This window comes from Gorilla gorilla, chromosome 9, assembly GCF_029281585.2.
Source record: "Gorilla gorilla gorilla isolate KB3781 chromosome 9, NHGRI_mGorGor1-v2.1_pri, whole genome shotgun sequence".
Lineage (NCBI taxonomy): Eukaryota > Metazoa > Chordata > Mammalia > Primates > Hominidae > Gorilla > Gorilla gorilla.
The window spans coordinates 96,458,727-96,484,304 of record NC_073233.2 but is presented as its reverse complement, the minus strand read 5'-3'; the positions used below and the strand labels follow the sequence as shown (position 1 = coordinate 96,484,304).

The following is a 25,578-nucleotide window of genomic DNA, read 5'->3' as shown; positions in this document are numbered from 1 at the left end:
AATAGGAACAATTTGATTTCTGGTAATCCAGAAATAGGGCTGAGGTTCTGTTCTGTTGTTTGCTGTACCTACAGCAAGTGAATTATAAGTCATATTTTATTTTATTATTCTCCAGCTGGATCACTTTCTTCCTTGTTAAGGACTAAATTGTTTTTTTTCTCTGAAATTTTACCTTTTATTATTTGTAGAGGAACTTGAGGAACATAAACTCATAAGTATAGGTCAGTCCCCAGAGAAATCACTAAGTACCCAGAACTTACCATAATTCACATTTATCTTCTCCAAATTCTTAAATGACTCTACATAGTCATTTAAGACTTATAGACACTTTTAATCTATAAGGAATAATGCCATTGAAATGATATTTTGAGTTGTAGCAGGGCTGTCTTCACTCAGCCTTGTATCAAAACAATAGGGTCCTTTGGTTTCTCAGTACCCTTCTAGCAATAGTTCATACTTAACAACTGTGCTTGGAAAACTGTCTATACATTCTGTTTGTAGTTGACCCTGCCAAGAGGTTTCATGAATCCTCAACAATTCACACCACACGTGCCCACACATTCTGTCAGCAACCTTGGTTTATCACACTTCTACATTCTAAGATGAGCTGGAGTTTATCCCAAATGCAGCCGTTACTATTTCACATGCCAGACTTATAAGTGATAGCTAGTTTCAGGTCATACAGCCAAGTGAAAACCCAGTTTTTTTTTTCTATTCCAGAGACTTGAAGAATATTGCTATAACTAGGCTGTTTGCCAAAATAAGCTGAATTTTCACATGTTGTTTTCTACTTTTTGGCTCTTCCGCATATCCATGAAGGAAAAAAATACAAGCATTTTCTCAAGGCCAAACAAAACTTCACAGTTGTAAATCTTTTAAGGGCAGGCTGACCAATGAGCTCAGTCTTTAGGCTCAGGTCAAGGCCTGGGCTCAGATATCTGCACAGGAATTTATTATTCCCATGTGCATCTCTAGAGTTCTGACATCAGCTTAGGACTTGCTGATAGAATCTGATGACTGTAGCTCCACCAATTCAAGAGTTTTTATATCAGGTACCCAAACCATTCCACAAACCAGGGAGAGAGGAGATGCCTCAGAAGGTCCAGCTCTACCTTGATGGATCTGGCAGAACATCACTACCTTATTCATAATCATCCAAATATGTTGTAAGGGGTTCTTAATCTTTTTTTGGAACAATCATCCCTTCAAGACTCAGACAAAATGTATAGATATTCTTTCAAGAACAACATACTTAAAATTTTGCAAACAACTTCTGGGAATTCAGGATTGCTTTGAGTCTATCCTTGCACTACTAGGTCTGAGTTTAACATTAACCCATGAATAAATTATCAGAGTTGGCCTCTAAGGGCATGAAGCAGACTCAGGAAAAGGTGATTTACCACCTTTTGTTTCTCCAAATAATCCAGTTACTTTTACAGAAAAAATTATAACTAGCATATACTGAGTGTATGTTCTGAGCCAAACACTAAGCCAAGTGTTCTACTTTTTAATCCTATGCGATAAGTAATGTTACCATTCTTTTTTCCAGCTAAAGAAAACCAAGGCTTACAAAAGTTCAATGACTTACCCAAAAACACAGTCTAGTAAATGATAGAGTCAAAATTTTAACTCTGTCTCCTGGGCTTCAACTTCTAACATTATAGAACAGCCTGACAATTAATCAACCAGGATCAAAATTTTAAAGACGCTATATTCTGAGAAAACTTATTTGTAGACATTAGGTTGTTATTTTTGTGGAGCAAAAGCATTCTGCCAGATCAAAGGCATTCCCAGCTGAGTGAGAAAGCAAAGGATCCTGGGGTGATTAAGAAATCCTCTACAATTCCAGAGTTAAAAGTGGAGGATCCTAAACAGAGGAAGCTGAGAGAGATGGCAACTCACTCTGGCACACACTTGCAGACTGTTAGAAAGCACGTTTTAATCATTGTTTTTAAATCTCTCATCTGATTAGTCTACTATCAATACCCAATGCTCTAATGAAAACCATGGTGCCAGGTGTTACAGAACCCAGAATTTTTGAATTAACAAAAGCCTAAACAATTATATAATGTCCCTAACATAATATGTAATAGCACTCCCTAATAAACACATTAATATTTCTGCAGCAAAACATACGAATATTCACATTGTGATAAACAAGACTATAAATAGCCTCATTTAGTTCCAGTCACGTTTCATCCCTAGATAAAGTTCAGGTAATGTCATGTTTCGCTATCAAGTGAGTTACAAAAAAAAAAAAAAAAAGCAATTTTCAGAGGTCTAAAGATTTCACAATTACCGATAAGAAATATGGACCTTTACTATTTTACCTTTAACAGACTAGATCACCAGTCATCAGTCATCGAACTGTGATCTGCAGACCACATGGAGTCTGCTGCTTGTTTTTATAAGAAAGGTTTTTTGGAACCCAGTCACATTCATTTATTTAGGTGCTATAGCTGCTTGTACACGACAATGGCAGAGGTGAGTAGAAACCATCTCAAAGCCTAAAATATTTACCATACATCCCCTCACAGCAAAAGTTTGCTAATCTCGGGTTTAGGGACTCCATTGAGAATTAAAGTTTAAGATGCGTGGCTGCCACCCGGAATTGACCATAATAGGCAGAGGAAACATGGACACCCAATGTTAGACTGAGTACAACTAACTAATTAAAGCAAAAAACTAAAACATTATATTGTGGGGTTTGTAAGTACATGGGTGCAAAGTATTTGAAAACAACGGGAAAAATGAAAAAGAATTTGAAATTGCACAGTGCCAAATTTCTTATATTTTACATTAAGTGACTCAATATTAAGTAGAATAAAAATGCACATTGTAATCTCTTGAGCAACCACAAAAATTTTAATACAAAGAGGAGTATTTAAAAGCCAATAGAGAGATAAGAAAGAACAAAAGAGAGAGAAAGAGAATGAGAGAAAGACAGAAAGAAAAGAAAAGAAAAGAAAAGAAAAGAAAAGAAAAGAAAAGAAAAGAAAAGAAAAGGCCCAAAATAGGGCAGGAAAGAAAGAACAGAGGAGCACAAACAGATGCAGTAAATAGAAAATACGAGGCTAGAATGGTAGAAATGGCAGATAACAACTTTGTGTGCACGCAGATTCTTGATATATGTCTCTGCTCATAGAAACAGATGTTCTGCTTCAATGTCCAGATTTTCCTGGTAAAAAATCTGTGTCATAGAAAGAAAGAGACATGTCCAAGGTTGCATAGTCAATTAAATAACAGGGCGAGGACATATGCAAATCTCAGGCACAATCATCAAGTAAAAATTTACCTTCTTTTTTTTTCTTATATTACATTTGAAATGGTTCAATGTATTAACATATAGTATAAAAGTGTTGCATTATTAGGTGCCATTCACATTTTTGGTCTAACTAACTCTGTGATCTCTCATTACTCTGTGATTGTCCAACCCCAAAGGCACAGATCATTGTAATTGCTTTGTTGTATGGACCAGGGCTTGGGAGTATCTATTATGCCAACCCACAGATAATTTAGCACACATTTAAGAATTTTTAACAAAAGCACCTTAGCATCGGAATTATAGATTGAAAGAGCCTTAGGACCCACATAAATGTAATACTCTTCAGTCTTCTCCAAATGATTTTTCACTTTCTCTAACAACAACCCTGTTTCAGCCCCTTGAATAAATCCCTCATTATCATCTGAAGACAATCTTCTCTAATTTTCAGAGTTCTAGCCATTTAGAAAGTTCCTTATTTCTGTTCAATTGAAACCTGACTTTCTCTAGTTTACCTTAAATGCTTTAATAGAACTTTTTGTTGTTGTTATTGTAACATAGTTTGTTTATTTTGATTTTGAGCAATATATAAAATTTATTTTTAAAATTATTTAGAATATTCTAGGTTTAAATTTTTGCTGGTTAAGGAAGAGCAGACATGAGGAGTTAGAGAGTAAGGGGAAGGAAGGGACAGGTATTAAAGAAGATAAATTACATATACAAACACACTGTGCTGAGAAAAACATTTCAGAAGCAGAGAAATATAGAAACCAAGAGGTGCAATGAAAAAGAAAGGCCAGGGGAGGGTGAGGGAAGGGGAGGTAGAGGGGGAAGGGGTGGGGGAGAGGGAGAGGAAGAAGGAGGAAGAGGAGGAGGAGGAAGGAGGAGGAGAAGGATTGAGGAAGAAGAGGAGGAGGAGGAGATAAATGGGAGGAAGGAGATGGGAAGGAGAAAAAAGAAACTGGGCTGGAGATTTATATTAAAGTGTCTTATGATTGGAATGACACACTAATCTTTGCTTCTGACACTGAATATGTGCAAGTTGGATCTTTACTAAAGCCATCAAAAACAAAGAGCACACTGAATTACTGTTTTTTTGTTTTGTTTTGTTTTGTTTTGAGACAGTCTCACTCTGTCACCCAGGCTGGAGTGCAGTGGCGTGATCTAGGCTCACTGCAAGCTCCGTCTCCCGGGTTCACGCCATTCTCCTGCCTCAGCCTCCCAAGTAGCTAGGACTACAGGCGCCTGCCACCACGCCGGGCTAATTTTTTTTATTTTTAGTAGAGACGGGGTTTCACCATGTTAGCCAGGATCGTCTCGATCTCCTGACCTCATGATCTGCCCGCCTCAGCCTCCCAAAGTGCTGGGATTATAGGTGTGAGCCACCGTGCGTGGCCTCCTGTTATTTTATTGGAAAACAAAATACAGTCTTCTAGATTGAATCATGGCTAAAGATTGCAAGAAGCCATTATGTCTTTTGATTCTTAACTAAAAGTTACATAAGAGTATGTTTTAAACACTCACTTTATTTTCCTTTTGTTGGAGAATAAAAGCTATATTCTATCTCTGAAAATTAAAAGGGCTCATACCAATTCACAAGTGAACGGGAGAATATTCTTTTGTAGAGACATATTATCTATTTCCTTTTTTAGTGTACTAAAAAAAGATTTTTAAAGCAATGTTCTATTTTCACAGCTTAAGCCGTGAGTGATAATATCTTTGTGTTTGCCTTGTATTAAGAAACAATGACCAGAAATCTAAAGGCTAATTCCAAAGGGAGGGTTCATTGTCTCTAATGTAATTATAACAAGTTTATTGAGTTCAACTGAAATTAAGGTTTAACTTTCCTTAAAACAAGTTCCCTGTCAAATGCGATTTTCCAATCTATAGAGTTTTCATGTTTATTTTTCAAAAACTGGATCTCTTTACTTTTTACCATTTGTCATACATAAAACAAAGAGGCATGGATATAGAGATAAAAGCCTTACAATATAAATTGGTTCAAATTTTTACAATATTTAAGCAAGGAAAATATGATCTCTTAGCTCTACCCAGGATCTGGAGCAGTACCCAGGATTTGGAGCAGTCTAATAAGGAAGAAGGAACTGCAGACTTGAAATCTAAAGGCTTGGTTTAGGTCCTAGCTCTGATGCTTACATACTCTGTAATCTGTACTAATTAACCTCACTGAGCTTCAGTCCATTATCTGTAAAATTAACAGTGTGAACTAAACTTTTCAGACTTAAGAACTGCTAGAAACAGAGTTGACAGCTCATTTTTGAGTAAGGAATGACACCCACATATTTCTTCAAATTATCAGCAGCAAAGAAACAAGTCTGACACTGACATTTCTCTTTCTCCCATCCTAGAATCTTCAAAGGTTATTTGCTCATAGAAAGTCACCCTTTGAATACTTAAAGCTCATATATTTGAAGTAGCCAATGACATAGCACGTGAGTTCTTTTTACCTCAGTGCTCTGTGCTCTAATATCTCAACTCATTGCATGCACAGAGGCCACAGGATAATTGTGACCGAGAGGGAAGGAAAGCATCCTATAAATTGGTATTTTTGATTTAGAAGTAGAATTTAGACAGTTACACCAAATTGTTACTGACTGCAGGAAAATTCTCAAGTTACTGAACAACCAACAAAACAAGAATGAGGTAATATTCTGAAGAAAAAAAAAGCTACAGTAAAAAATGTGACTGGGAGTGAAAACAGAATGGCATCACTTTATAACATAAGTTTCAATAGATTGATGCCAGTTTTGTTCTCAGTATTTCTGTACAGAACATTGGTTTGTGTATAGTAATCTCATCACTTGAATCCAAAAGCGAGAACATTTTCCATTCATATCAATTTCCAGATAGCTACACATGCTGAGCATAGGAAGTTGGAGGAGGCATTTATATGTCTATCTGTCAGTACTATAAGTCCTGAGGGGGTAAACAGTATAAAATATTATGTGAACACAGTGTGTACCTGAGACATACCTGTAGAAACTGAGATAGTGGTGATATTGCTTATCCAATATCCTCAAATTGGAAAATTATTTCAGAGATTCTTCTCTAGAAATGAGCTTACTTATAAGAAAAGACTTGTAAGTTAGCACATTGATTTTCTCTTTTTACATTTCTATCCACATACTCAAAAAACAATAGCTAGCAAAGGCTGAGAACTCACAAGGAACTACTCTCTTCCAGGATGTTTACACTGCAAGAGGTGCTTTAGAAGCTGTTTTCAAACTTTTTTAAACATCATTCTCACAATTATCTTTGTACAATGAATTTAGCCATTGATAATGGGCAAAGTAAGAAAGGTAAAATGAGGCCCTCTGTAAGTTATCCCTATATCCCCTAAAGCTGAAAATAAGATGAAAGATTTACCAAATTTCTCACTTGGTTAGTAAATGTAAGTTTTATCATTTTACTTGAATACAGACAAAAACCTTTCTATCTTTTGTAGAAGCCTAACAGTACTCGTTTAAACTTCTTGAAGTTATTTCGAAACTGTCTTTCATCCTGCTGGGGTCAAGTCACCTTCTCACATGGGATTACTTTCTATTTCAGGTGTAAGCTTGAAAGCACAAAAATGGTCTCTGCAGAGAAAGTAAAATAGACAGATTTTTTTTGTTATTCTAAGTGTACTGTCATGGAAAATTCCAGTGCTACTTATATGACAAGAGACACATTTTTGGGAATAAAATATATTGCCTTTTCAAAGCTGAATATTTACATCTTAAGCTGCATAATTATCATATTCTTATTCCTAAGGTATGAAATAATGAATTTCAAGGAAATGGGAAAAGATTACTTTGATTATATCAACGTTGGAAGTTGGGACAATGGAGAATTAAAAATGGATGATGATGAAGTATGGTCCAAGAAAAGCAACATCATCAGATCTGTGTGCAGTGAACCATGTGAGAAAGGCCAGATCAAGGTAAAATGGAATCTATGTTTCTTTCATTTTCGTTGTAAATTCAACAGTGTTAATTATCATTGGCTATTTTTAAAAATTTTAGACACTTATTTTACTTTTTATATTGTAAGCTCCTAATGTCAGAAATTCTCACTCATTCCTTGTGAAATCCCATGTGCAACTCACAATAGTCTTATTAGTTGGTTTGATTGAACCAGTTGATGAGTCATGTTTGCCCGCACCCTTTCTGCTCATACAAGCCTTTAAAGACATGACTTCCTGGGAATAAAGTTTACAGTTAGAAAAGACACTAATTCTAATTTATTTAATAAATATTCATCAAATGTTTATTAATATAATAGTTAATATTGATTAGGCAAAAATAAATGAGACACGCTTTATTGTCAGAAGACTTACAGTCTATGTGAGAAAATATCATGGACACAGATAAGCAATATCATGTAAAATGTGATGATTTTGTTAAGAAAGAAAAGAAGAGGGCTATATAAGTTTGTACAAAAGGGATAGAGATATTTCTACTGAATAAAATGTCAAACAATGGACCATAGAAAATGAATATGATTTCAGGGAGAGAACATTCATATAGAAAGAACAGTAAAAGAAAAGGGACAAAAGTGGTCAATTGAAGAATGTCCAGCAACAAGTGAATAATCTAGAGTGCAATGCTCTAAATGGTTATTATAAAAGAGAAAGTTGAAATAAGTTGAACCCAGATTTGTGGAGAGTTTTGAACATCATACTAAATACATTGAACTTAATTTTTATTAAACTGGAGTCAGAGAATAATTTTGACCAAGATGCTGGCATAAGTTGAGCTGTGGTAAGGAAGATGAATAAATAGATTTATGAAACAAGAAAGAAGAGACAAGTTAGAAGGATGCTGTGATAGTGGTAACAAGGCCTTGAATTAGGGAAGAAACAGAATGAAAAGGGGCCAGAAGACACATTTGGAGAAAACATTTGTAGATTCAATCAGGCTGACAACCAATTTGATGCCGAGTTGTGGAAGATAAAGAAGTCAACACAATCAACTGAAATTCTAAGTGTTAGTAACTAAAAGGTTGCATTTCCAGGAATAGAAAAATGGGGATGGCTTTAGAGAAAAGGCGATTGGTTAGTTTGGGGGCTTGTTGGTTTTAAAATAGCCATCCAGTGATTAAAAGCTTGGTCTAGAGCAATGAAAAATAAAGCTAAGAATACAGATTTAGGAATTGATTGAATAGAGTTAAAGTTGAAGCTATTAAAATAAATAAAATTGCAGAACCTAAAAGTGTAAATAAAAAATAAATACGGACCAAGAATATACCTTGGAGAATTTCTGCTTTCAAAGTACAAAAAAGGAAGAAAAGGTAGAGGCTGAGCAGCAACAGGTACAGAGAGATAGACAACCAGAGAGCACACTGTCACATAAGATGGTAGTCAGTGGAAGAGAAAGGTCAAAGAAGAGGAACAATGAGGGAAAGGCATGAAAATTGAGGATTCACCCTTCATCTGGGCCTGCCAGATTGAATAGAATGTAATGGCAATTGAGTATCAAGATGAATGGATAAGGAAAATGTAGTTTATCTACATAACAGAATACTATTCAACCATAACAAAGAATGAAATCCTGTCATTCACAGCAACGTAGACAGAACTGGAGAACAGAATGTGAAGTGAAATAAGCCAAGGACAGAAAATTAAACATCACGTGTTCTCACTTACATGTGCAATATAAAAAATGTTGATCTCACAGAAGTGAAAATTAGAACAAAGCATACTAGAGGGTAGGAAGGGAAGGAGGAAGAGAGGGATAGGAAGAGCTTTGTTAAAGGAAGCAAAATCACAGCTAGATAGGAGGAATAAATTCCAGTGTTCTTTAGCACTGTAGGATGAATACAGTTAAAAGTAATCTATAGTTTCAAATAGCTAGAAGGAGGATACTGAACATTCCTAACATGAAGAAATAATGAATATTTGAGATGATGGCTATGCTAATTACCCTGATCTGATCACTATACATTATGTGTATCAAAACATCACTATGTAACCCATAAATATGTACAATTATTATGTGTCAATTGAAAAAAATAAAGAGTATAAGAAAAAGAAGCATGTGATAAAAAAGCATGTAAGGGATAATTTGGTAATTTGAGGACATTAAAAAATTACTCTTAGGCTAAAGAAGATGTGGCCACACTTACAGGAAATGAAAATTCAATGAAGGAAGAGAAGACAAAGATATAATAAAAAGGGAGTTAGGGCAGCTATCGGTATGCAATGCTGTAGGGAAAAATGATATCAAAATAATTTATTTGCTAATCAAACAGTTCTTGAAGCACTACCATACCACATTTCAGGCAGTGTATTCCTAGAGCCATTGGACTTGGTGTTTTCAATCAACCTTACCTTCACTCTGTTTAGAAGACATTTCATGTGTTTTTTCATCTGTGATTAAGACTGAAACTGAAATATTTTAATACTGATAGTAAGGCCCTCAAAGGGTAGGTCTGAAGATTTGGAAAGCATAAGACCAGAAAGAGGAAAGATAAGGTAAATGCAGATAAAAATAAATTCATTAATGTCTGCTAAATGGCTCAAAATATTAGATATCTGAAATTTTCTGTATGTCTTGTTATGATAAACAGCAAGAGCTGGTAAACTATGGCCCACAGACTAAATCTGACCTACTACCTGTCTTTGTAAATAAAGTTTTATTAAAATACAGCCACTCTCATTTGTTTATATATTCTCCATGGCTACTTTCCTGCTACAGTGGCAGAGCTGGATAGCTGAGTTGCTGAGTTGCAATAGAGACTGTATGGCCCAAAGCCTAAATATTTACAATTTGGTCCTTTGTACAAAAAAAAGTTTGCTAACACTTGTTATATCAAGACAAAAGAGGTTTTCATCTTGGCCAATTATCTTGCAGTTAAACTTTTCATTGTGAGGGGTTTAAATTCATGTACAACTATTTACATATCCACCAAGAATATCAATATTCATAATTTCCAGTGCTTCCTGCAGAAAGATTACACAGTGTAAATTACCACATAATTTTTGTTTATTTTTGACCCTTCACAGCAATACATTTTGAAAATGTAACTTCTAGGGCTGGGCGGGGTGGCTCACGCCTGTAATCCCAGCACTTTGAGAGGCCTAGGCGGGCGGATCACAAGGTCAGGAGATCGAGACCATCTGGCTAACATGGTAAAACCCCGTCTCTACTAAAAATACAAAAAAATTAGCCAGGCGAGGTGGCAGGTGCCTGTAGTCCCAGCTACTTGGGAGGCTGAGGCTGGAGAATGGCGTGAACCCGGGAGGCGGAGCTTGCAGTGAGCCGAGATGGCGCCACTGTACTCCAGCCTGGGCGACAGAGTGAGACTACGTCAAAAAGAAAGAAAAAGAAAAAGAGAGAAAGAGAGAGAGAGAGAGAAAAGGAGGGAGGGAGTGAAGGAGGGAGGGAGGGAGGGAAGAAAGGGAAAATGTAACTTCCACATGCAGAATTTTTTTTTTTTTTTTTTTTTTTTTTTTTTTTTTTTGAGACGGAGTCTTGCTCTGTCTCCAGGCTGGAGTGCAGTGGCACAATCTCGGCTCACTGCAACCTCCGCCTCCCGGGTTCAAGTGATTCTCCTGTCTCAGCCTCCAGAGTAGCTGGGATTACAGGTGCGTGCCACCACGCCTGGCTAATGTTTTTGTATTTTTAGTAGAGGCGGGGTTTCACCATGTTGGCCAGGATGGTCTCGATCTGCTGACCTCGTGATCCGCCCACCTCAGCCTTTCAAAGTGCTGGGATTACAGCCATGAGCCACCGCACCCAGCCTATTATCGTATTTTTAATACTGGTCATTTTGTAATAATATTTGCTTAGTCCTTTTTTAAAAATCCCAAACTCCATTTTCCTAACCAGATGTCATTTTTACTCTATTAAATGTACAATTTACAAGATTTTCTTAATATGGTTTAACAGCAATTTCATTCATGATATCAACATCTCATGGCATTGTCCAGAGTTTGTAAACTTAGTTTCCATGAAAGGATTTAGTCTAGTAAAGTTTCAGATATGTTATATATTGTTATTCATAAAGAAAGCACCACTGGGTGGGTGCAGTGGCTCATGAGTATAATTTCAACATTTTGGGAGGCCGAGGTGGGAGAATCCCTTGAGCTCAGGAGTTCAAGATCAGCCTAGGCAATTTAGTGAGACCCCATCTCTTCAAAAAAAATAAGGAACAAAAATAACTGGGCATGGTGGCACAATCTGTAGTCCCAGCTATTCAGGAAGCTGAGGTGGGAAGCTCTCTTGGGCTGGGGAGGTCAAGGCTGCCTTGAGCCAAGATGGTGCCACTGCACTCCCAGCCTAAGCAACAATGCAAGACTCTGTCTCAAAAAATAAAATAAATAAAAAAGAAAGCACCACTACTTCCAGAATGTTAAATTGCCATGAAAGAGAAATGTCACTACCTCGTGTTCAAAATAGATGTGAAACAGAACATAAAATATGAAAACATAAAACAATTTCTAAATTATCAGAGGAAAACATATTAAGTTATCACTATTGATTCAAAAAGAGATTGTAATATTGGAATTCTTCTTGGAAAAGGGCATGAATTTATTTTAATAAACACCTGAAATTCACAAACCAATGAAAACTGAACCATAAGAAATCAAGGTATTTCTAGTGGGGGGAAATGCAGCTGCTTTTATTTGCTAATCCCTGCTAAGTTCTGAAAGACACTCCTTCAGCTTTGCAATATGCCTGTTTGCATTACAAAATCTAATAATTGTTCAAGGATAGTTTTGCCAAGTGTGGTATACCTTGAAAATGAAATTCTTCATTTCTGTATATGGACATTTATGTGCATATTATTAATGAAATAGGTAACATTATTACAGTGTTCTACACTTTACAAATCACTGTGTTGTTTTATTTAATCCTAAGGAAATCCTATAAGGTAGATATTATTATCTTAAAAGCAACAGGTCCCGGTAAAAGAAACTGAGCATTAGCTGCAGGACTACTCAAGGCTGCACAACTACTTAGTGGCTATAAATAAGACTAGAACCCTGGTGCTACTTGATTCCCAAGCCAGTGCTCTTTCCCCTGCATCTTTCAAAATATCACGCAGTCTATCTTCCAATAAGACTCAATGTTTATAAGCATGAGCATTTGAAGTCCAACATACATTGTTTGATCCCTTATTTACCCTGACATGCTATGTGAGCTAACTTTACCTTAGTTTTCTCCCCTAAGAAAATGAAAAAAATAAACCAGCTACTTCATACAGAGCTGTTCTAATGTTTTAATGGGATAACAGTATGTGACCAGTACTAAAGAGCCTGGAAATAGTCGATATTATTATAAAGAATACTTTAATCGGGTCTAAGGAACAATTTTGCCTCACTTATTTAGTTACTTTAGGGAAAAGCTATTTCAGGCCCTTTTGCCATTATTCCCTGCTTGTATTTTTGTAGTTTTAAGAGTCAACACAAGAAATACTACAAAAATGTAACAAACAGTTGTCAGCTTACAATTATATTTGGCTATAGGTATCTAGCTGATGTTATTATCAAAGGTCATTACTAGAGTCAGCATCTAAAACTAGAAATATAAAGTGTAATCATTACTGTGTCTGGTCATTGCTGAATATTAATCACAGTTTTAATTATTTAAAAGAACATTTAATGAATGCTGTCTATTCCGGAGAGGCTTTTCATGCACCAATGGTGGGGAAGAAAAGGTACATCTATTTCGAAAGAATAACATCTGTGACTCTTTCAACTGTTAAATTATTTCAATTATTTTCCATTACCTTAAAAAAGTCAAATAGATTAAGAGGTATATAATAGTCTCAGTGACCTCATCTACCTTCAAACAAAACAAGGCTACCAAAATAGGAAAGAATGGGCTGAATTGTTGAATCAGATTTTTCGTAGAAGGAGATCAAGAGATCATCTCCAGGAAAATCTTAATCTTTTGCTATGTTCTACCCAATACAAATTCCTAATTATTTTTATCAATATGGATAGATTTTAGAAGATTAGGAAATATACAATGTTTTTTGCTCACAGTTATTCAACTAATGGAGGGAAGGAAGCTAAGGTAAATCCAGGGAGCAGAAGTTCTTAACTTAAGGAAAGGAGAAGCAGAGTAGATCCTGGGGTGAATTCAGTTATGTGTATCTACATATGAGCACAAGCACAGGTACTTAATTAAATACAGGTTTCCAAGGCTAATTATCCAAAGACTTGCATTTAATTTAATTCTTTATCCTGCCACAAGCTAACTTTATGACGCTGGACTTGTTTAAACTCAGCCTTATTTTCTTTAATTATAAATTAATATTAAAAATTGTACTGCTTATCTGAAAACATTTAAAATAATGTATGCAAAAGGCCTTTCTGCTTTGCAAAACAGCACATTGGAATATAGAATTGTTGGATTTTTATCTATGCAAAAAAAAATCTAAATTTCAAATATTTGCCTTAGGTGATCCGAAAGGGAGAAGTCAGCTGTTGTTGGACCTGTACACCTTGTAAGGAGAATGAGTATGTCTTTGATGAGTACACATGCAAGGCATGCCAACTGGGGTCTTGGCCCACTGATGATCTCACAGGTAATCTATCACAATCTCACCACATATAAATTAACTGAAAAAAGGTGCAGACGTGGGAGAGGGGGGTCACATCCCCAAGCGTTACTCATCTTGGGTAGTCTTATTTATGGAACAAATAATTTCCTTGGGAACACAAGCTTCCCAAAGTCTGAGCTACTTATTCAAATCTTCGGATCTCTGGGAGAGATCTGCCTATATGTCTGTCTTCACTCCAAAATTAGATCAGTATTCCTAGCTTGTCTACTGGGCATTCTTCCCTCATGCCCAGGACATTCCCAGAAGTTCCTAAATAAGGTCCCAGTTATGTGTGTCATTTTAGGTGAAGAGAAAGAAGTTTTAGCCAGTGAGGAAAATATGTCGTGACATATCCAAGAACAAAAAGGTATCACCGAATTGGGCAGAATGTCATCTAAAGTTCTTTTCTTCTCTTAATTGTTTTTATTAATTGAAATCAGGAGTCTCCAACTAATAAGCTTTTAAGTATTGTTGGCACAGGACAAGACTTGATTTTACTTATATTTTTCTTTTTTGTTCTGTTTAACTTTTGCTTCTTTGTGCCAACAGATGTCAAAGAATATGTCATCATGTTCTCCTGTCTATATTTCATAGTCTTTTCTAATTTTTACAATATATAAACAGAATATGATTCCTTTCATACTGTCTTCCAATTTTTCTTCAATAAACATTTATTAAATGCACTCATGTGCTTATTTTCCTACCACTAAAATACAAATATAGAAATAAAAGTACTACCTCTATCTTAATGAAGTTCACAGATTAATAAAGGAGGCAAAAAAGTAAAAATATGATTACAATATAATAAGAGGACATAGATTTATAGACATGGGAGCATGAGGAGGGCACCCATGAACTGAGTATGCAAGAAAAAGAGGAAAAAAGCCTTGCAGGCAGAGAGCCCTCTATGTGGTATGTCAGGTTGTCTAGTGGTTTTAGAATTCAGATGGATTTAGCACAAAACTTCTAGAGGTTAGAAGATCATAAAGTCATCAGTATTAGACTCCATCCCTCCCAGGACGAATGATTTTACTCATAGTAGTTGTATTCACTTATTTAAAAAGTCTGGTTATTAAAAATTCCATGATCCTGGGTCTTTCAAGACAGCTCGCCTTTTTTTGGTGATTGGTATGTATACAGGAGACTTTTGCTTTTCTTAAAAAAAAAATCTGATTTAATAAAACATCCAAGTGCCTTTTGATCACATTTGAATCTTATTTTCACCATTAGACTGTGAGCTTTCTGATGCTCTTATTCATCCTGTTTTCCCCAGTTCTAAACACAAAGCCTTAAATAAATTTTGTTGAATAGATGATCTATAGTGTGCCTGTGTGCACACACACAGTAAAAATGCCAAAAAGAAAAAAATACTATGATTGGTTTTCTTGAAGAAGAGTGAGGAGCAGTATTCCTATCTTTTCTTTATACTATTTATTTACATGTTTTTCTAATTTTAAACTCAATTATTGTGAAAATAAAAAACTGTCTTGCATCGTCAACTAACTTGCATGGCTAAGCACCTTGTGAATGAATATACAGATGTAACTTTTTGTCTCATGTTCTGTAAGACTATGATATTGAGAATGAACACACACTTTCATTATTTCAACAGATAAATATTTTATCATTACTATTTTCATTATAATATTAGGTACTTGAGAAATTGAGGTGGAAAAACAGCAATGCTTCCTGTGTCACTTGTTGCCTATATCCTGGTCCTTATACATCTTACCATCTTGTGGGGAAAGAGACATAAAACAACACATGCACATGGCTAGTCAGCTCTTTGTTTGCTAATGGGCTATTTGTGTGCCTCACTGACAAATTGTATATGAAGTCAAAGAACAGGAATAAAAACATGGAAATATCCGAGAGGTCGTAATTTAAATTTGTGGTCATATAATTTCTCTCTGAAGAAGTAAAAATTAACTGCGACCTAAATTATAAATATAAATATTTAGCAAATAATAACTAAGAAGAAATTTCAGTCTGGGGTAACAGCACATGTGAATGTCTGTATATGGGTAAGCAGGTAGGAGAACAGTGTCAGAAGAGGTGTTCTCATCATCTCATATTTAAATATTGCAGTAACTTTCCAATTTATTCCCTTGCCCCTAGATTTATGCCACATGCCTCTTAATTCACTTTTGATCTTGCTATTTTTTCAGGGAGAATTCAGATCTTTTTTTAATGACAGGAATTGCACAGTTTATTATTTTGAGACAATTGTTGCAGACATAAATATTTAAAATTTCCTAAGCAAGGTGCTTTTATCAACAAAAATTTTTAAAGTTGGAAAGAGCCAATAACTTAGATCATAGCTCACACAGAATTCCAAATTAAAGTGTACTCCATTATCTCCCTAGATTTTGCAAACAATGCTTTGTCTAACACTTCTTTAAAACAACAAAGGAGACAGCAAGCTGAAACTTTTTCCAAGCACACAAGAAATGGTGTCATCACATTACTTGAAGAAGGTGCTGACAGGAGAAGATGATCTTGCTACTGAATAATGTATCCAAAATACAGATCTGTCTTTTTTATTTCCTTGCTCATGTAGGAGAAAGTAATTATCATTTCTTCCCAGCCTAGGTTTGTGGATTAAATCCTTGGAACAAAACACAAACTAACAAGAGAAAAGCATGTACATTTATTAAATATAAGTTTTACATAGGGAAAGGAAAACACAAAGAAACAGGAAAACTTGTGTATTTTTATGCTAGGTTTGATAGAGAAGTGGTAAGTCATTGAGGAGTATGACTGGATTAAAAAAGCATGATCTAATGATAGCTGGGGAGAACTCAGCTATTCGTGTTTGTTCAGATTGCTGTCAGTGACCTTGCATTTTTAGAGATATACAGATGATCACTTCCTCTGGGTACAGAGAGAGAACCTGTCAAATGAGAGTTTTATGACCTGCTTCAGGGGAGAATGTTGGGGGGAAGGTGAGAGTTACCTTCCTGCTTCTGCTGTTTTCTCAAATGCCAAGGTGCCACACTTCAGGGTAGTGTGTCCTGAATCCCATCACTCAAAACTTACCACTGGTTTTATAACTCTGTATGATATATTCCAAGCCTTCAACATGACATACAAAATGTCCTCTTTCCCACCCTCCTATGATCTTTCTAGTTTCAATCACCACTGCTTTCCATCTTTCATTTTACATTCTGTTGTCAAAGACTGCTCATAATTCTCATCCACACAGAATGCTATTTTATTCCTCCCTGTCTGTGTACATATTGTCTTCTCCACCTGGAATGTGCTTACCCCTCTTTCTTTACTTGAGTAACTCCCACTTACCCTCCCTTACTCTGTTCAGGTGTTACTTTCTCTATGAAGCTTTCTTTGATATACTTAGACTGCTAAGTTTCCCCTTCTGTATTTCTAAAACAAATTCTGCTTTCACCTTTAAATCACTTTGCAAACTAGATTTTAATGATCTGTATACATATCTGCCACTCCTACTGAAATGTTAGTCTCTCATGGACATAGCTGTCTCTTAAACATATTTGTAATCTCAGCACCTAATACAATGCCTGACATAGAGTAAGCTTTCGGTAAATATGTGTCAACCTCCAATAAAATGATGGAGAGTGTTACAAATGAAGATTAAAGTAGGTATTAAGGCCAGCCTGTGAGTAAAGCCTTTAACGAGTTTGGAATTTATCCTATATAGACAGTGTGGGGCCAGTGGCGGTTTTCAAACAGAAGAATAAAATGATTTGTCTCTGGCTAGGTGCATACATGTGAGTGTGTGTATGTGTGTGGGTGGTCTGGGTAGGGGACAAATGCCAAACCTAGAAATGCCTTTGCGTTGATATTATGTGTCAGTTTAACCTTTAACGGGAATCTACAGCACTTTTCCAAAGAGCCTATAGCTGTGTGCAAGCCCACCTCAGTGACTCTGATTCAAAGTAACACATCACTCGGAATTGCTAGCTAGAAGAACATCCTGATGGCTTCAGCTATTCCAAAGCCTGCCACAGAAAGGCTTGGGGCCAGTTTTAGGAAATATTGCAAGCCTTTCTTATATGCACTTGGCTTATAGTTACCTTACTTCAGCCTATAATGTGACAGCTCAAGTTACCTTTGGGTCGGTGCCTTCATTGTGATAATAACAATCAGTACATATATAATGCTTTCTATGTGACAGGAACTGTTTGCAGCATCTTGGAAATGTTATTTCATTTTATGTCAACACAATCCTATAAGATTATCAGCATGGCTAAGAGATCTCAGCCCACCTGGAATTAAACAGTTGTTCAGAAAACAACTTAAAGTAGCAATCAACTGACATTAATGTCTACCTATATATTTAGCCATATACTTTTTGTATGTGTATATATTTTTTTCATAGAAATATCCTAAATGAAGGCTACCTAACGTTAAGGTGTTTACAGGTGGTAGGATTACAGGTTCCTTTTTTTACACATAAATACATGTGAATATGTGTGTGTGTGTGTGTGTGTAAACATGTATGCAGAGCATTGAATGATATTATGAGAATGTATCTTCATCAATAAAAATCATTAAAATGATGTTTAAGCCAGCCATATTCTCAATAGCAGTCATAAATTCTTAGGAACACCAGAATTAGGTAGACAAATAAAGAATCTGGTATGAAAACCAAGAAGACATGAAAGAAATGAGAAATAAATGGAGGATGAGGTCAGAACATAGCCCATGTCCTCAATTCAACTTATTTTCATTGAGGACAGCAAGCAGTTATTCCTTTGTCTTATAATTAACAGGTACCTATGCTAGCAGTAAATAGGATAAAGAGGATCCCTGCCCTCATGGAGATTATTTTTCCAAATATTGACAAGTAATAATAAGATACTGAGTATTGACAACAGAGAAGGCCAGAATGGTGTGAGAGCCCATAACAGTAAAAGCTAACTTAGGTGATATTTAAAATTGTCTCTTCAATGAATTGCGGGCATGCAAAAATTGGAGTAATGATGGGAGCTGGCCAAACTAAAATGAAAGAGAAGAGTGTTGTGGACACAGAACACAGGAACTGAAATGGAACTGAGAGTATAAGGGAGAAATGAGACAAGAAAGCAAAGGCCACCTTTTGGGGAGCCTGGTAAACTATGGTAAATATTTTAAAGTTTATCTTAAGGGAAATTTAAAATCATTTATTCATTCAGTCATCTAGTCATTCATTCAATAAATGTGTATCTAGCACTTTCACTGTTCCAGTTGCAGGGGAGGAAATATATATTTTCCCTGTATCCATCTTAGGTTCATTGGCTGGGGCCCCTGTAACTAAAAATAGATTAACAAAAGAAAAGCATACACATTTATTTAATATAAGTTTTATGTAACACTGGAACCTTCCTAAGGACCTGAAGAAGCAGTTAAACCTGGCTGTTCGTATGCTAGGTTTGATGTAAAATGAAGAGTTGTAGAGAAAGAAGATAGGACAAAGGGCATAAGTAAACTCAGGTAAACTTAGCAAGGCCTGTTCCTTCAGACTCCTCTGAGATAGGGATGCACCTTCCCTCCAGGTCTAAGAAGGGCACCTCTCACATGAGGGTCTTATGACCTGCTTCAGGGGTGAAGGGTGGGAGAAGGACATAAAGTCTTTCTGCACTTGCTGTTTCTCAAATTCCTTCAGCTTAAAAAATTCAATATGCCAAAGTGCCATATTTTGGAGTAGAGTGTTGTGAACCCTATCTCAGGCAATGTTCTAAATGCTGAAAATATTTCTATGAATAAAACCAGTAAAATTATCTGTTCTTATAATGTTTACATTCTAGTGGAGAGAGTAGTTTTAAGCAAGGTGATTATCTCCAGGAATATTCAAAAATTGAATATGAAAGAAAATGTGCCAGGTGCAGTGGCTCATGCCTGTAATCTCAACACTTTGGGAGGCTACATTGGGTGGATTACCTGAGGTCAGGAGTTTGAGACCAGCCTAGCCAACATGGCAAAACCTTGTCTCTACTAAACATACAAAAAATTAGCCAGCCACGGTGGTGCATGCCTGTAATCCCAGCTACTCAGGAGTCTGAGGCAGGAGAATCGCTTGAACCTGGGAAACCTAGGAGGCAGAGGTTGCAGTGAGTGGAGATCATGCCACTGCACTCCAGCTTGGGTGACAGAGCGAGACTCCATCTCAAAAAAAAAAAAAGAAAAGAAAAGAAAGAAAATGCAATCATGATGGGCTGCTTTATAAATATTATTTACATAGTCACAATGTGAAGAGTAGATATTGTATAAAAACATGAAAAGGAAGGATACAGATTTCAGAATAGCAGTATCATCTAGTAAGAGAAGAAAGGGAGTTAGATGGGAGTTACAAAACAGGTTTTAGTTATAGCTTTAGCGTGTGTGTGTGTGGGTGTAATTTGAAACATATGACAAAATATTAACATTTTTAATATAGATTTTATTTGTTCCATACCATTTATACTTTTCTCTGCATATTTAAAAATTTTATAATTTAAATGATTCCATACTATTTGCGCTATTTAAATATTTAACACTAAAAGATAAGATTTTAAAATATAAGACTAAGTTGGGAATTATAAAGAGAGGATAAGGGTAAGAAAATTTTGCAAAAATCAATGTGAATCTACCAGTGGTTTGGGTAAGGATAATGTAGTGTGAATCAAAAGCAACAAAGATTTGATTAGGAATTAAAATCAATAGAACAAGGTAATTAGTTCTCAGAAAAATGTAGTCTGGTTTGAGAGAGAAAGGAGAAAAAGTAATAAAAGGCAACAATTTGAGCTAGACGATCAGAGAATTATCTGAAAAGCATTTGCCAAGACACTTTTTCTGGGACACCATTTCCTGCCACATATCTGCAAAAACTGTCCTAGAAAGAATCTTTAATTTGTTTTGTATCAAAGAATTTAGGAGGAGATATAAGTAGTAAGAGCTCTAAAGATCTTTAGGTCCCCAGTCCAAAGCCACAGAAACACTTCCAGGTGGGGCTTACCAGATGCTGCCAACCTTCCAATAAACTAAGTAAAAGGAAAGAGCAAAAATAGCCTGTCTTTCAAGAAGTAACCAGGTGGGAAGTCCTATGACAGGAAGTTAGCATTATCTCCTGCTTTTCAATCATAAAAGAAATGTATCTTACGTAAGTCCAAAGCTGTAAAACGCTTCCATTTTATTCCATCCAAGGCAATATGTATCAACAGCTTAATGTCAATAGGGACATTCTCTAGGAAGTTCCTTTGGTTCCCTGAGTTACCCAATTGCTTTGGAGGTTGGAACATTTGTCTCTTCACTTAAGAGGAAAAAAGCCGCAGAGTTAAACAAAGAGATGTTGGTAAGAATCAAGGAGGGAGCAGAGGATGAGCTCCAAGAGGTGTAACCACTGGCAGGTTTTATAACTCCCACATTTGAATTGCTCTCTTTTTACAAATGTGCATTTAATTTGTGTTCCTCAGCTTGTCCTACTTTTCTTGGGACTTTTTTTTTTTAACTTTTAATAAATAAGCACATTAAATAAAAACATGGGGAAGATTTCTTTTCATTTCCAATTATTATAACTATCTTAAGCATTATCTTTTTTAATCCTTTAAGGTAGATATTATTATTCTACAGTTGAATGAAACAAAACTCAGGAACATTCTTTACATGGACAAGACCACAAAACTGGTGGAAAAGAAATCCCAGGTGCTATGATTCTGGGGTTTTTATGCTATACTACCTGTCTCTCTCCACAATCACATTTTAGAGCCCCATATTTTCAGGAAATTATAGAAGGAAAAAAAAATCGGCTTCAAGCTGGTCACATGTTAATTATCTCCAGGCTGCTCTGATATTTTTTATTCCAAATGTGCTTAAAATGTGCTATTTGACTATTATAATTAAACTTAGATGAGGAAAGGAGGGAAAATTCTTGGCATCTATTAAATATTATTTGTTTCTGATTCTTCAGGGGAAATTTCTGATGAGTTTTGATGAGAAATAAGTTTAGTTTATTATTACAATTTTAATAAATATTTCTTGTTAGTATTGAAACTGGAATAGCTTTCAGAATTCTGCTATCTAGCTTCTTGGTTTCTAGGTTAGATAGTAATCTGAACAGGAGCATATGCTATACAGCTGGCTATCTATCATTCATTAATTCATTCAGCAAAAGATTTTATCACATTCCTACTCTTTTTTTAACACTGTGCTAAGTTCTGATGATACAAATATAAATGGAAGGTACCTAACCTTACTTAAATAATTGCATTAAATTATACATATAATGCATACAATAGTTAAACCACACACCAAATGCAGTGGTGGCACAAAGGATGAAATTATTCATTAGCACATATTTGAGTTCCAACTAGTGCCAAACATAGCACTAGATCCAGTATTGGGCACACAATGGTGATTGAGCCCCACTTCCTACTCCCAAGTATCGCAGAGCCTAGGCAGAGACATATGCAAATAAAGAGGCAATTTCAATACATTAAGTATCCCTGCCATAGTGTAGGAACCAATTTAATGTTTGTATAATGAAGGAATAAAAGAGAGGGGAGGAAATGAAGAAATGAATGAAGAAAGGAAAGAAAGTGCTAGGATGGGAGTAAACGTTGATGAAAGGAAATTAACCAGGTCTTGGGAGTTCAGAGGTAGCTTCTGGGTGGAAAGGGAATTCATGTATGTGAAAATAAGATGCTAACCAGGTAAAGCAGAAATGAATTTTCAGGCAGAAAAAAAGACCATAAGGAATGATACATGTCATATCTAAGGAATGTGTGTGTGTCTCAAAATATTTTTTCCAATATAACATTCAGAGCAAGTACACCACCATTTCACGGTCGCTTTTTCATCAAAGCCTCTATTATGGGAACTATCCTTTCCTAAATACCAAACATCATAATGGTGATCAGCTGTAAAAGAAAGTGACTTTTGTTTAACAATAGAATTCCCAGGTCTCTAAGCACTTTTTAGGTTTCTCTAGATAAGTTCACTACATTACACACTCACCAGTACAATCTAAGGAAGTTGAATTTATGGCAAACGTAGTGTAACAAAGTACAGCTGAGAATTTGTGCTGCATAAAATACCAATCTGCAACAATTCATCTTTATTTTCTTCTAAGAGTGTAGAGGTTTAAATCAAAAGGTTTTGGAGTCAAACATGCCCATGTTCAAATTCACACTCCACCAGTGACTCATTGTGCAACTTAAAGCACGGAAATTTTTATCTGTGAGTGTCAGCTTTCTCTTCCATAAAACTGAGATAACAGTAGTAACTAATTCATAAGATTAGTAGAGCTATTTTATAGCATACAGAAAGTTTCGTACGCATTAACTGTTCAAGAATACTATTATCACTCTACTGTTAATAAGGTTTTTAAAATATAGTGATGAAAAATGAATAGAGAGGTAGAGGGATTGATTTAAGAATGAATGAAGAAGAAAATTTGGGGAAAGTTTTAACCTGTGTTTATTTATTTATTTATTTAAATGTATTTATTTATTGAGATGGAATCTTGCTCTGTCGCCCAGGCTGGAGTGCAGTGGCATGTCGCTGTCTCAGCTCACTGCAACCTCTGCCTCCCGGGTTCAAGCAATTCTCCTGCCTCAGCCTCCTGAGTAGCTGTGACTACAGGCGCATGCCACCATGCCAGCTAATTTTTTTGTATTTTTAGTAGAAACAGGGTTTCACCTTGTTAGTCAGGACGCCTCAGCCTCCCAAAGTGCTGGGATTACAGGCGTGAGCCAGTGTGCCTGGCCTAACATGTGTTTATTAAATGTCTTCTACATTTGAAAGTAAGATCCCTTTAAGTCAATGACTGTCTAGCACAATCAATGGCAGAGAGTAGACAATTTTTATTTGTTGAATTAAGCTTACTGTTATAAACATCTCTTTTAACTTCGTTTAGATTAGCTTCATAGCCCTTCTGATTCTAAATGAATAAATTGCAGAAGTTTAATGGTGACTTGGAAATCCCAGAAAGCCATAAGCCGTGACAATACTACACGGCACCTGCCATTTGTTTTTTTATCTTATCATTGTCCCTGATAAAAAAGGTTTCTAGTTTCACTGATCACTTCATTATACACTTTTGATATTTTCCTCACTGGCAAAATAAAAATAAAAAAATAACCTTCCCAAAAAGGATCTAGCATCTATTGCCACTGATATTTTTACATTTATGAATTTCAAATAAAATGAAGGCTATTGTGCTGGAGTGCTCCAGAGCTCAGTGTTGATCCTCTTTTCTGTCTACACTTGCTTCACTGGTGATCATACCCAGTTTCATTCATGTCATTAAATATCATCTACAAAATAAACATTTCGATGTAAAGTATCTTGTCCAGATCTCTCACCTAATCTCCAGACTTAAATATTCCATTGCCTACTTGACATATTTATTTGAATATCTAATAGATATCTTAAATTCTACACTTCCATCACTGAAATCCAGTTCTTTACCTTCTTAATCTCCCAGGCTGCTTTATCCTTACTATTACATTTCATCTGATGATAAACCCATTCTTTCATTAGGTAATACCAATAACTTTGGAGTCAATCTACTGACATCTTGCACATCCTTTAGTCAGTAAAGAAATCCCATTGGCTAATCCTTCATATCCCAAATTCCACCACTTCTCACTACCTCCAGTAAAAGTGCCTAACAATCATCATTAATCATCTTTCTTCTGAAAATAACCTCCTAACTTTTCTCCTTGATTCTACCCTTGCCCCTACTTACAGTCTCTCCTCAACATTCCAGGCAGAGATATCTTTTTACAAAATAAGCCAGGTCATGTTACTCCATTGTATAAGAATCTACAATGATTTCCCATTTCATTCAAAGTAAAAGCCAAAGTACTTACAAATTACTGTTTTGTATGACCTGGTCTTCTGTCATGTGTCTGACCTACTTTTCCCTTCACTTCATCTGGTTCTTCCTCCCAATACATTGGTCTTTTTGTTCTTCCATTAAAAGGTCAGAAAGGCTCTTATCCCAGGGTAATTTCCCTAGCAGTTATCTGCCTGGAAGGCTTTACTGCAGATAACCACATGACCACTATTCTTTCCTTCCTCAAGTCCTTGCTCAAATGTCTACCCTGAGCAACCTGTTTAATACTACAAACTAACCCCCCTCATATCCAGTTCTACCTCTTCTTTTCTCTACCTCTTATATCACCTCATACTATTTTATATTGTTTATGTGTTAATGTATTATTGCTGATCATATACTGTTGATCCTTCAGCTAGGATATAAGCCAAAATACAGTAACTTTTGTATATTTTCCTCATTTGAGAATACCAGGCTGCTAGAACACAGTAGATATTCAATGAATATTCACTAAAGAAGTGAATACAGGATGGAAAAAAGGTAAGAAATCCCCATGTATTGAGTACCTGTCACCTATCAGAATAGGAAGTTTGTGTTCTATCACCTAATCCTCCTGACAGCTCAAAAAGGTTGGAATCCCTACTAGGTACCCATAAAAATTAAAATTATAAAAATAAACTTTAAAAAAGATTGGAATCATGATTTCCATTTTACAGAAAATTGAGTTTGAAAATTGAAAATATCCATGCTCATGATCACACAGTAAGCAGGAGAGTAAGGCTCAGACCCTGTTCCATCTTTCTGTAAAACTAGTGCTTTTTCCTTGAGATGATGCTGCAGGAAATATGGAAGTGACTCTGAATCACTGGATTCTTTCTAACAGGATCTGTAAAATGCAATGAAAAATTTTGTGCACTGTCTTTTTTTTTCAAACAATAAGCTTGATAAAGTTGTTTCAGTTAGCACTAAAAACAACAATGTTGTGTTT

General features: G+C 35.8%; 1 protein-coding gene across 4 annotated transcripts in view; it reads left to right on the top strand.

Moving 5' to 3' along the window:
• Positions 1 to 25,578, top strand: part of GRM5 (glutamate metabotropic receptor 5) — a 554,343-nt gene that overhangs the window by 452,145 nt on the left and 76,620 nt on the right. For all 4 annotated transcript variants that reach the window (XM_055356616.2, XM_055356614.2, XM_055356618.2 and 1 more), the window contains exons 6-7: positions 7,037 to 7,205; positions 13,675 to 13,801. In XM_055356616.2, the coding sequence (XP_055212591.1) occupies positions 7,037 to 7,205; positions 13,675 to 13,801 (296 nt within the window). The remainder of the gene's footprint in view (positions 1 to 7,036; positions 7,206 to 13,674; positions 13,802 to 25,578) is intronic.